This window comes from Zeus faber (assembly GCF_960531495.2).
Source record: "Zeus faber genome assembly, chromosome: 10".
Taxonomy (NCBI): Eukaryota; Metazoa; Chordata; class Actinopteri; order Zeiformes; family Zeidae; genus Zeus; species Zeus faber.
Window position 1 is genome coordinate 15,897,308 of NC_137199.1, and position 13,683 is coordinate 15,910,990.

General features: G+C 45.5%; 1 protein-coding gene across 2 annotated transcripts in view; it reads right to left on the reverse strand.

Moving 5' to 3' along the window:
- LOC307236153 (protocadherin alpha-C2-like) overlaps positions 1-13,683 on the reverse strand; it is a gene marked incomplete at its 5' end in the record, with an annotated part of 66,388 nt that overhangs the window by 15,040 nt on the left and 37,665 nt on the right. Inside the window, 2 exons of one of the 2 annotated variants that reach the window (XM_080008461.1) lie at positions 1,310-1,374; positions 4,923-7,509. In XM_080008461.1, coding sequence (XP_079864587.1) covers positions 1,310-1,374; positions 4,923-7,475 — 2,618 coding nt within the window. Of the gene's footprint in view, positions 1-1,309; positions 1,375-4,922; positions 7,510-13,683 lie in introns of those variants that run through there. The other variant, XM_080008462.1, reaches the window with a different exon arrangement.

The following is a 13,683-nucleotide window of genomic DNA, read 5'->3' on the forward strand; positions in this document are numbered from 1 at the left end:
CTGGATAAAAAAGCAAATGCATACTGTAGACTGGTCAGTGGCATTAATGTATTCATGAATGACCAGTGAAGCTAAATGAAGGAATAGTATGCTATGTCCAACATATACCGACACACACACATAAACAGACACACGCAGGCCTCCACTGACCCTGGTCTTGAAGCAGCCATAGACAGCCACTGTTTACGGGGAGCTGTGAAAGCATAGTGTATTCTGTCATCTCATATGCCCTCTCGTCTCATCTCTGCCATGAAGCCGCCATAGCCGCAGGGACAGACTTCTTAGTGTGTGTGTGTGTGTGTGTGTGTGTGTGTGTGTGTCCGTGTATACTTATGTATGTGTAATTCTGTTAACAAGAGCAGTAATGGCACATGACCTACTTCTGTTTTGCCTGACAGACTGGTTGGCTAGTCATCTACGATTCATAACATAGTAGACCATCATTTAAGTGTGTGTGTGTGTGTGTGTGTGTGTGTGTGTGTGTGTGTGTGTGTGTGTGTGTGTGTGTGTGTGTGTGTGTCTGTGTAAACATTCTCATATCACTGCTCTTTGGGTGGTACAGTACCATACAACTGCCTGTTTGCAGTTGGCTCGCTCCATCTCGCTAAGCCTAGTGCTGCTTGTTAGCTGGGTCCCCCTCTCATTACTATGGGCCAGAGCCTGCTGATCCCACAGCGGGTAAAGGCGCAGAGGATCATGGGTAGCTTGGTCCTCCTGGGTATGATACGGTGGGCCATGTTTCCACCAGACAACATCCTCTTCATCCATCACTGACCTTCTGCAAACCCTCCCCCTCCATCCTTCCCGCAGGTTTCCCATCTGCCTAATGGCTAAGCATAGTAGGACATGACTTACCGCACGTCTCTTAAATACCATATACTTTCATGTTCCTTCCAAAATTGTAGTTCTAGGCTATTAATGCTTGCTATAATATAAATAAGAATTTTTATTTAATCATTGCAGGGTTTCCGATATTTCTGCAGACCGGGATACATTCTTGATTTAGTCCTCAATTATTTTATCCATCAAATGTCAATGTAATATATATATATATAATTTTTTTTTTTCTTTTAATTAAAATTACAGTTTGAAAGAGAAACAAGGGTACGTGTTTGGGATGTTTGCCTCGTTCTATATAAATTGGAATTGCATTATTTCAGAAATATTTAAATAAGTCTTGTGCACTTGATGGAAAACTGTGGAACTAGTGTGAATTCAGTAAAAGCCTTTGAAAATTGGTGAAGTATTACCAATGAACTTATATCAGTTGTAGATAACTATTGCAGTGACTGGAGAGGTTCTGTCTTACCTCTGCATTACACCTCCTGCTCTCAGGGAGGCTGAATATCTCCAGTCCGTATTAGGCGCCTTGGGCTGCGAGAAAGAGGGAAAGGGAATTGAGTCTTAAGTACCGCTGCAGATCACACAGGCAAAGCACAATCAATACCGTCTCATTAATAAGTCATGACATAAACAGAACAGGGCGTGCACATGTGCACATACACACACAGCCATCATAATGGCGACAGCTTGCCTCAATCTGTGGAGAGAAATAAGGTGGTTAATTGAGGCGTGCCATCCCCCTCATGCCATCCCCCAGTTCAGACACCCTCCCCCATCTCCCCCCTCCTTCCTCTCTGTCCTTAGCAAGAGAATGACATTGAGAGCTCTCTCTTATGCAGCCCAGTGACCCTGTGTCTCTTTGACACATAAGACCCGAGGCTTTCTCTCCCAGGTGGGTTCGGTCTGCGCAATTTGGCACAGTCAGTAACCATGGAGACCGAGCGTCCGTGTACGTGTCGATAGACCCCATTAGAGGCAGCAGATGTTCAATGTCCTTCTCTGTCTCCTATTCCCCATTATATGTTCAAAATGAGACACAGGTGACAAGAAAATGTGGAACAATAAAATATGTTTTCTACTGTCCTGTTTGTTGCCATTGTATTCTGTAAACGAACTCTACCATCGAACCCCTTTCATGTTACAAATCCCACCTCTTTATATTCACCACCCCATCCCTCCTGCTCTTCTTTTGCCACTCCCCACATTATACTGCTTGCCCTGATCAAAGCCTTCAGTGTCACTGTCACCCAGCCAGTCTGAGCTGGTCCGACACATCTCACCATGAGAACCGGCGGTGCCGCTCCCCACTTCACTCCCACTACCCACCCAAACCCATCTTCAGCTATTTCCTTCCCGTCAAGGTCACAGGTGGTGGGATGAGTGCGGGGGAAGATCTAAGCTAAACCCCCTTGGCTCTGCACCTGGACACAGATGCACTCTGACATCAGCAGAGTGACACACTATAACCTCTGCCTGTCTGCTGGCAATGTAACACCTCTGTGAGATCACATGGTGAGACTCCAAATACCCGGGCCTCCAGATACATTACTTTTACCATTTTTGTGCTTTGCAACACGGGCATAGAAGCAAGACCAAAGGGACGTGGTTATCACTCCTTTCCAAGTCCATGCAAAGTGGAACAGAGTGGCCTGTTTTCTAACCACAGGACTAAAATCAGATTACATTTGCTTGAATGTCGATCGACAGAGGTAAAACAGTCTGTGAAACTGTGACGATATTACCTCCACCCTCACACAGCATCATCGACTCATTTTCCTTCAAACCTCAAAAGACAGATGTTTGCTCGTTGTGGAAGCACAATTGACCTCTCCGCATCTGCAGTAGATATTAATCACCCTTGAAATCCAATATGTGGTCCTAATCAGAAAAGCTCGGTGTTCCTCCTAGAGTCATTCACACCGAGCTGTGTCAACGGGGACACAGGACCTACCAAATGGAGTAAGTCAGGGAATTCAGTTAATAAGAGAAAATACAAGCACCATGATGGCGGTGGTAGCCATGCATATACATGTAGAGTAAGCTTGCATTCATGAAATGTAGAAGTGGGATGAATACAAAAAAACGGTTAGAATTGAATCTAAGTTTACTCACACTCATAAGTCATTTTAAATGGGACCACATTGTGTGGGGATGTTACTCAACATCTTTGCTTGGCATGTGTCCTGCTGGTGTATGAAAGGTAGACTTGTTCCGTTTGGCCTTATGATGTGTACTACAAAGGTAATGCAAGAAAACAATAAAATTCATTCTCACAGGCAAATAAAGAGTTTAGAGGAAATACCAGTGACAACCAACTCAATTTAAAAATATAGACTATTTTATTTTATTGTGTACAGCGGAGAGGGAATAAATTAACAGGAGGGGGGACGTGAAAGGAATTCTGAAGGGTTTTAATTGTATTCAGTTATTTAGCCTGGCTGGCTATTGTAAATTGGTGAATACTCAAGGCACTAGGTCTGTCCACTTCTGCCCATTTATTTTCTCTCACTCCCTCCTCCTCTCTGCCTCTAAGTGGATGCTCCTTGCATGGATACAGAGCTCACACCTCCGCCATCGACACATTGTCCAATCGCCTTACATCCCCCGGCTTCTTCCACGCAGTACCAACCAATCGAGGCATAGTGTTGAGAAACGCATTGTAGCCAGTTAATTACATAGCAGGAACAAACATGACTGGCATGTAATGAGGAAACTGCCGGCGGATGACAGAATAATCACCTAAAATATTGTCACCAATCTGCCTATCTGATTTTCCCTTTTGCAATACACAGTAACACTGAAGTTCTGGGACAAATGGTGTACTGCATTGTGTGTGTATGTGTATGCGTGCGTGCGTGCGTGTGTGTGTGTGTGTGTAGTTTTGCTCCATCATCTACAGATGATTTCAATAACTATGAATTTCAATTTCAGATCATTCTAATCTCTTTCCAATTCAGAATGATGATCCGTTCATTTTGTAATCTTCAACCGTCCGGAAATTCTGTCTGTTCAGGTACCAGCAAGGTTCATGATGCAGGAGGATTTTGGTTCTGTGACACAGGCTCTCTCGGTTGTTGAGTGCTGCACTAATACCCCAGACTACTCCTCCATCGAAAGGACCACTGAGCTGGGTGCCCATTGGAACAAAAGCTGTGGTACATAGCCCACAGCATACTAGCGAGACTGGCTGTGCCAAGTAACAACATCAATTCTTTCAAGCACCAACCAATCTACCGCAAGCATCTCTGTATTCTTATTATACTCAAATCTAGTGGCGACTGGCGTCGTAAAAAATCTCACTTCAAAAATCATTTGAAAACTAATAGTGGATCCACGTTCATTGCAACAACAGTTTAGTTGAAGAATACATTGGGAGGGGGACAGGTAGAAAGAAACTCAGAGATGTTCTTTGAATATATGCTGTATGACGACAAGCATTTTGATGACAGCTTTCCAAATGTGAGCCACTGATGCACAGAATCATCAGACAGATGGAAACAAAGCCACACACATATGCAAACAGACACTACACAGAGTAGAGAACCCACTCATGCACTTAAGTAAACACAGACCCTTTGGCTCCGACAGAAAAAGACCTGAACTAATGGATGCCAACGTAGTATTACTTTATCAACTCAATATATTGTAAAAACTAGTATCCATGGATTCATAGAAAATACTATAACTAGAAATAACTACCAGAGACCACTTCCCCCACCATCATATTCACCCTATTCATGTATTATAAAAATTGATATAAAGATTTTTTTTCTCACGTTTCGGTTTGTTGGTATGTTCATTTGTTTCTGATGCCCATCTACATCAGTAGCAATTATAATGTTTTGTTATTTTTTTCTAAATTCTACTGAACATATTTTTCGATTTAAAATAATTTGGGAATATAATTTTTTTTTTAATAAAATAGGAAGCCTCAAATATCCTAAATGCTTTATCTAATCGTCCTGCCAGAACTTCGGTCCGACAGCAAAACTCTCAAAACTGGAAGTAAAGCGTTAATGTGCGCCTTGTGTCATGAGTATCAGTCAGGCACAATAGATTAACAAACACAGGTGTACTAAGACACACACCTGAATGGCAGTGGCATCTGGCATACTGAGCCGACGTACAAACATCTGGCTGTGTCCACTCTGGCTGGTGACGTAGCCCGAGCCCCAGGTACCACTGTGTGGCCGGCCTGTGTTGTAGAACATAAACGTGTCGCTCCCCGATGTGGCGGTGAGGCACGTCTTGTAACAGTATGTTTTGGTCAAGGATCCGTTTCCTCGCACTTCGATGTAGTGCGGTTCGACTTTGAGGTCCCGACGCAGAGCCACATTGTTGGGCGGTCCTGCACCTCCACCCCCACCGCTCGCTACTCCGGGGCCGCCGCCTCCGCCCGCCGAGGTCCCACCTTCTGGCATGCTCTTCTTGGAAACGCAGCATGGGGAGCAGGAGCCCGGCTGTGTGCAGTAGGCATGGCAGCGCACAATAGCTAGCACAAAGATAGTGACCAGAAAGACAAAGGTTGTGGCACTCAGAGCGATGATAAGGTAGAGGGTGACATTGGAGAACATTAGCGGGCCGTGGGGCCTGATGATACGTTTGGGATCAGGAGTCAATTTCGGTTGAAGCTCCATAACGTGCACGTGCACAGTGGCGGTGGAGGAGAGAGGTGGCAGGCCATGGTCACGCACCAACACTGTCAGCGCAAAGGAGGTGAAGTTGTCTTCAATGACACGTCGCGTAGTCCGGATCTCGCCCGTGTGCTCGTGCACCTTGAACAGATCCAGGTCTGTGCTGCTCTGCTCCAGGGCGAACAGCAGCCAAGCATTCTGACCAGCGTCACCGTCCCAGGCCACCACCTTTGTCACCAGTACTCCAGCTTCTGCGTTCTTCATGAGGGTTTCTGTGGTGCGCGTTCCATTGGCCGGTGGGTGGACTATTCTGGGCGTGTGGTCATTCTGATCCATAACATAAACATAAATAATGGTTACACGGCTGAGGGGGGGCACACCGTTGTCCTGGGCTTTGACCTGAAAGTGAAATTCCCTTAGTTTCTCGAAGTCGAAGGCCCGGAGTGCATAAGCCTCACCTGTATCGGGCTTGATGCTGACATAGCTGGCTACAGGGATGCCATGGTTGTTGTCATTAAGGACAGTATAGGTGATACGGGCGTTCTCCGCAATGTCAGCATCTGTTGCCTTCACTACGCACAGAGATGCACCGGCAGCGTTGTTTTCGGTGACATAAACAGTATATGATGTCTGCTCAAAGCGCGGTGGGTTGTCGTTTACATCTGCCACCTCCACTTTGAAGGTCATATGCGAGGACAGAGCTGGGGTGCCTCCATCGATGGCAGTAACAGTAATGTTGTAGGAGGAGATGGTCTCCCGGTCTAGGAAGGCGGAGGTGACAATGGTGTAATGATTCCGTAAGGACTTGATCTTAAAGGGCAGGTTAGGTATGATCTCCAGGGTAACCTGTTTGTTTAGTCCCGAGTCGCGATCATTCACACTTATCAATGCCACTACTGTGTCTGCACGGGCATCTTCGCGAACTGGGCTGGAGAGTGAAGAGAGCACCATCTCTGGAATGTTGTCATTCACATCCAAGATCTCCACCACCACTTTGCAGTGCACTGCCACTGGAGAAGGCCCTCTGTCCATTGCTTGTATGTACATTTCATAGGAATTTGTCTCCTCGTAATCAATTTTATTTTTCACTCTAATTTCCCCTGTATCTGTGTCCATGGAAAACATCTGTCTGACCCTCTCTGGAGTGTAGCTGCTGAACGAATAAAAAACATCTCCGTTTGAACCCTCATCAGGGTCTGTTGCATTTAACTTGATTACCAGTGCACCCTTGGGCGAGTTCTCTGACAGCTTAACTTTGTACACAGAGTTGTCAAACGCAGGCACATTGTCATTGGAATCCAGGACACGTACATAAATTTTGGCTGTGCCAGTGCGCTGCGGGGTGCCTCCATCAACAGCTATTAGAATTAGTTGATGAGAAGGCGTATGCTCCCGGTCAAAAGGCTTTTTAAGAACGAGTTCGATGTGCTTACTATTTGGTAAGGGCTTGGTGGAGTCCAGTGCGAGGTGATCGTTCCGACTGAGACTGTACTGTTTCACAGAGTTGGAGCCATCGTCAGCATCCTGCGCACCCTCGATGGGGAAACGGGACCCGGTGACCGCGGACTCCGAGACCTCCAGTTGGTATTCATCCCGAGGGAATTGCGGTGTGTTGTCATTCACATCAAGAATCTCCACTTCTACGTTGTGCACCTCCAGTGGATTTTCAAGGACCAGCTCCAGGTTGCGAAAACAGGTGCCGCTGAATTCACAGACCGTCTCTCTGTCAATGCGGTCGCTCACCAGCAGCTTCCCAGTTTGGTGGCTGATGGTGAAATACCTCCGCCCGCTGTCCGAGGTGATTCTCATGCGTCGGGTGGAGAGCTTCAGCGGGTCCAAACCCAAGTCCCGGACGACATCACCGACCACAGCCCCGCTCTCCAGCTCCTCGGGAATGGTGTATCGCAATTGTGCATTGATAAGGCCACCGAATGCAAAAAACACCAAATATAAAGAATAAGGCACAATCACGTGTGTGCTGTAGCAGCATCTCGCCATCGCAAGCAGGCAGGGTATCGGACGGGTTGGAGAAAGCTTTCCGCCTGTTCAGCTTGCTGCGCGTCCCCACCCGCCACAGTAAGATCGGGGGTAGAGTCCGTTCATAACCCCGACTATGTGCGGGCTGGCCAGCGCGTCCTCTCTGGTAAAAGTGGCTTCAAGGGAAAATGCTCCTGCGCGTCCATGTTTTCCTTTGTCTGTTGGGACAATGCTTCATCTCTGCCTCTCTGCCCTGGCTCCCGGTTCCCTCTCAGTGCATCTCTCCCTCTCTCTCTCTCTCTCCCACTCTCCTCCTCCCATCCCTCCCACCCTCCCTCGGTGCGACGCTTTCTCTGGGCATCTGGGGGAGGAGGGGCGCGCTCGCTGCGTCACAGCACCTCCATTAAAAAACAGCGTAAAATTTAAAACAAAACCTTGTTCCGCGCGAGATAACGACGTGGTAGAATAACATATCGATGCACATTGAGATTCGAGGGTTGGTAGTGAGTTGTCATCATCATTTTCTGAGAAAAACGCATTCGGGGAGCGGCGTTTTTTTTTTTTTTCTCTGAGAAAGAGCGATCAGTGCCACCGCCCTTTTTATTGTGTGCTTGGATACAGCGTCGCCGCGATGATTTATGAGACCTCTAATTTCCCTTGTTGACCCAAAGACCGAGTCACCTAAACGGTCCCTCCAAAAGTACTTCATATCTTTTAAGAGGGCTTTTTTTTACGTTTTAGGGGAGAAGAGTTCGAATATTTTAATTGAAACCCAACAATTCACCGAAAATAAAAGGGGCACAACTGTTTTTGAAAACATATAACAACATATTAATAATACTATTGAGCTGATTAATTAAGTTCAACTGATCTATAAAATTGGAATATTCGCTATGCAGAATAAGATGGGTTTGGAACTGGGATTCAACACGGAACGAAAGGCGGAGGCACAATGGGATCGATGAGAATTAAGAGCTGTACCTGCAGTACATGCGCGGGCATGTTCACATTCACCTGGATTATAAACGTGATCATTATCACACATCACACCCCCGTCTTGTGACCAGGCTGCCAATTTTTAGTTTGATGAAGCATCGCTGACACGATCGTGAAGGTCTTTTTCAACATCTGTCAAAATAAATACACCTCCTTCTCCTGTCACGCAAAAAAAAATTGCCATAAGTGTTTATGAATCATTCAATGAGAAACCTCACTGGCATAAAAAAAGTCGTTCGTGCTCTTGTTTTCCTTCTCAAATATAAAATACGTTTATATTTAAGGTTCAGGCGTGAGAATTAACAGGTTTTCACAAAGATGCCTTTGAAATAAGTGTTGATATATTTGATTACTTTTGGTATTCCAACTGTGGGGGAAAGATCACATAATAATATAGGCTACATTTTAAAAGCTTTTATTAGATATGTGAGTTTATAGCTCATTTCGTCCAACCTCATTATTTATCATTTGGTCCAACCTCATTCTTTAGGGGTGTCATTTCAAGAGCATTTTCACCACGAGGCTTCCTTCAGTGCGTGAGTTACATACCCTTTCAGATATAATTATTCTAATTCTCTAATTTTCAAACTATAAAATCGACACACTGCCACCCAGTAGTGAACAAATGCTTTTCATTTGATATATGTTTTGTAAAGCTCCATCGGATTGCCTTGCAGCTTGACACACTGCAAATATGTCACAGGTGGTCAGGAAGTGACTTTAACCAACCAAATAATCTTGCTAGTGCTCAGCTCATAATTAATACAGTCACTGGACTTAAGTACCCCAATTATGTCCCAATTTAAATTGGATTTGGATTTAATTCAATTAAGTGTGGCCACACTCCTACTGCAATCAACACGACAGAATGAAGGGGTCAATCTTTTGACACTTTAATTTCATTCTTGCCTACAAAGGCCACGACAGGCGACATAATCAACTGTATTAAAGTTTGAATACTTGTACAGGTTAACCATCTTGTTCAGTCAATCAGGTTTTCAAATCAGCCATTTAATAGTCCCCTTACAGTAGGGCACTATCTGAAATGGAATTTCATTTTCTAAACATGTGGCGTTGATCTTTGGGAAAGGGGATTAGTATGGTTTTATTGATTCGTTATTAGTTTCATGTTTTTACATCTGTACCAGATCATCAACCTATGAAAATCTTTATCTTATCCGGTTATACTGCAGCCCACGGTTAGGACGATTGTTGGCAACTACAGAGACTAGAGGAAGGCTATGAGTCACTCCGATGCTACAAGTAGTTGGGCCGTTAAGATAGCAACACTTCACACGTTCAGACGAGGCTTGGTGGTAGGGGAGGTGGCGGTGGAGAAATATGGAAATTGTGTGGAATGGTGGGTGCAGCGGCTGTCCTTCTATTTCCTCACTGAGCAGTGAAGATAAACAAGGCTTCTGTTCCACCTAAGATAGCAAGTCAAGCTGCCACACTACTCCTGACATTTACCAGATGTTCCCGGTGGGGTGTGCGTGTGTATCGCTTTGTATGGCAAGCAGTAAAAACAGGAAAAAAATGACTTATCTCATCATTTACACAGGCTGCTGGATTTACACCTGACCTGGCCCTTACAACAGCCTGCTTTCTTAAGCGACGCCTTACTCAAGGGCAGGTAACTGATATCGCACTGTTTCTGTTCTCTTTCTCTCTCTCTATTACTCCATCTCTCTTCTGTATACCTGTTAGAAATACGCCCATCTGCTGCATCCTTAATTGCTTGGCACAGTGGATTATTTCATTTTTCACTCAAGGGGGCTACAGATTAAGTTATCTTCATTATTCTACCAGAAGAATAACAGACGGCTGTTATGCTACAGTAAACATTAACATCACATACCTAATTAGCTGTTGTTTTGTCTTATTTATTATTGCTCTAATGCGTCCTTTTTTTTCATTTTGGATTTTATTTAATTTCTTCCCTTGCCTGCCGCTCAATTAGATCATTCCATCTTTTTCTCAGACCCTGCAATGTACTGGTTTTGTGCTTAGGTTTCAGAAACCAGCGTTGCTGGGTAGGAGACAGCAAAGCTGGGCTGAGGGTCTGAGGTGGAAACACAAAACCTTGCGCCTGTCCCAACATAAAAGTGAGAGTTGAGAAAGATAAAACTGAGTAACTGAGCTGAGCTGAATAAAAGAGTTGCTGGCTGACAGATTACTAACAACCCCCTCCCCATCCATTATGCAAGAAGGCCACCATATTACAGTAATAACAGTGGCACTAAAAGACATTTGTACTGCCTCCTCTAAGCGTATGTGATAGCATGTGGAATTCCCCGGCAAGTCAAAAGTTCAGAGACATCGCAAGTTAATGGGGTCATGGGCTGTCAGGCTGGGATGAAGCGAGTCACTGTCTGTAACCCCCAGACACCCCCCTCCTCCTCCACCCCACCAATCACTCACACACACACACACACACACACACACACACACACACACACACACACACACACACACACACACACACACACACACACACACACACACACACACACACACACACACACACACACGCGCACACACACACACACACACACACACAATGTTAAAGCAAGCACGCATGCTGATGGCCACCAGCTTAGGATAGAGGGTGACATTGCAGCTCAAGAAGTGTCTAAAGGACACTGAACACAGCATTTATTTTTGTCTGACCTCCTCTGCCCTCCTCCTCTCCTAGTAGCCATAAACAAGCATCTGACTGCATAAAGCATAAAATTGGTTGAGACAGAGCTGGCTTGGATGACCAATAATCATTAGAATGACATGCCAACATGTTGATGAGAAGCCCATGTATTGTTTAATCGTTAGCATCGAGGATCAATGAACTGGATGACGAAGGCTCTAACATACACACAAAGCACATGCAATTTGTCCCAACACAACACCACAGTGAAACGTTCTTACTTTAAGAAAGTATGTGGAGGAAACTATTGAGAGGCACTATAGCGACATCATAAAGATATTTGGAATTGTATATTTTTATGAGAGAGAGAGAAGGGGGGAAGCAAGAGAGAATGAGAATGAGAGAGAGAGAGAGAGAGAGAGAGAGAGAGAGAGAGAGAGAGAGAGAGAGAGCGAGAGAGAAAGAGAGAGAGAGAGACAGAGAGAGGGAAAATGAGAGAGAAAGCGAGAGCCAGAGATCTGCAGGCTGTTGTGTGGGCGGCTGGCTAGTTGCACTGTCTGTGGTGTCATATATAATTGCGTCAAAGAGGAATTTTGCACTGAAAGTAGGAAAATGACAATGCAGCTTACATGTTTTACAGAGATTTAATTGAATAATCTGCATATCGTTAGTAGTGCAAAACAGTGGCGATAATGCCTATAACATTGTAGAATATTGTCTATTCCTCCCTGTCTGAGTTGACCCTTTGTGTGTTCCATAATTGGCATTTTTAAATGTAATGGTGCATATTCAAAAGTGGTGTAGTTCCCGATTTGAAACTATCACACAAAAATGACGGTTAAAAAGTACCAACGACACGACATATCCTTTTTATTGAGGGAGGGGAGGCACCTAGGCAGGATAAACAGTGAAAGTGTGCCCTCTATTGGACTAAATGTATAGTGCGATAGTACTGTCACACAATAACCGCCACCCACTGTAATAATCCGACCAGCGGACATGAACAGTTAGTGGGTGTACAAGGGGAGAGAGAGAGAGAGAGAGAGAGAGAGAGAGAGAGAGAGAGAGAGAGAGAGAGAGAAAGGGAGAGAGAGAGAGGGAGAGAGAGAGGGGGACGGAAGAACAGGGTGGGAAGAGCGAGAGAGAGAGGGGGGGTGGAGAAGGGAGAGAGAGAGAGAGGGGGGGAGAGAGAGAGCGAAAGAGAGGGAGAGAGAGAGAGGGAGCGAGAGAGAGAGAGAGAGAGAGAGAGAGAGATTTTTCCAACACTCTGGCTGCACTGGTTAGAGCACGGCCCCCTCCAGAGGCGGGTGGTGAACGAAACAGAATAATACGTCGCAGGGTTGGCCCTGGGGTAGAGAGGAATCAGTGCTCAAAGGTGCAAGCATGAAGCACACCAGGCCCAAGATGTTCTATTCTATATGGAAAAAAAAATTTGCATTAGCCTATTGTTTTCACTATGTTGTCATCTACAGGCTGAAATTCCTCACAGTTGATTAAAAACATTCATTATAAACCGATGGTGTATCAAGTTGCCATTTCTTTCAAAAGGAGAGTGACAGTTTTTTTTTTTCAGTCCAGTAAACCATGCACGCCAACACAAATAATGTGCTTAATTTGACCACTTTCTTCCTTAAACCTTTAATCCAAAATCCCATGTCAGTGAGGATCACTCTACCCAGGTGTATACAGGAGGGGAGAATGCATTCTCTGGGATGAGTTTGCTTGCGCTTCCCGCGTGTACGTTCCTTTCAAGTTTAAGGGCACGAAACACCCAAAGGCAGCGAAAATCTCTCCCTCAAGGGCCCCTCAAGGGTTAAACGGTGGCTCGGCTGTCCTGGATTTGCCCGTGCATAAATCAAACGGATTCTCGCGACAAAGCTATCGAGCAGAGCAGGCAGGCTTTGCACACTTCCCTCTCAGGACCCCCTGGCTTTGTATCCTCCTCGGATGGGGAGGGTGGAAGCCACGAATTCAGAGCATGACAAAGCTAATCTAACAGAGTGCAACAACATCCCCACGCCACAAAGAAGGAGCACGGATGAGGGACATGATGGTGGAGAGTGGGGTGGTGGAGGGGTGGAGGGTGTGAAGTATGATAAATTCTTCCCTATTATCTGTGACCAATTGTAAAGCCCCTGGTGTTCTCACTCTGCTGCTGTGCATCTGCTTAGAATATTTTCCCCTCGTCTTCAGCAGCTCTCACTCTTCCATTCCATCCCTCACTATATCAAGCTCAAGGCTTGTTTGCGCTGCTGTATTACAATCTGGTCACTGGCTCAGTTTTTTCTAATACCAGTTCCTCCTCATCCCGCAACACCTTTCTGTGGCATGTTGTCTTGCTCCACTCCTCCCTTTCGCCTCATACTGTACTTTCCTAACGCTGGCTTCCAATCCACCCCCTTCTGCCCTATTTCTCTATCTTTCTCTCCTATTGTGTCCACATTCCCAGATAGATGGGGGTCGGTACATACTGGCAGCTCTGTGGAAGCACACTACAGCATCATTTCTTTACTGCTCAGGATGGTCTCCATGGCAACCTCAGCGAGAAGAGCCAACCTCACAAAGGACACACCCTTGTTGGAAGAAAAACAG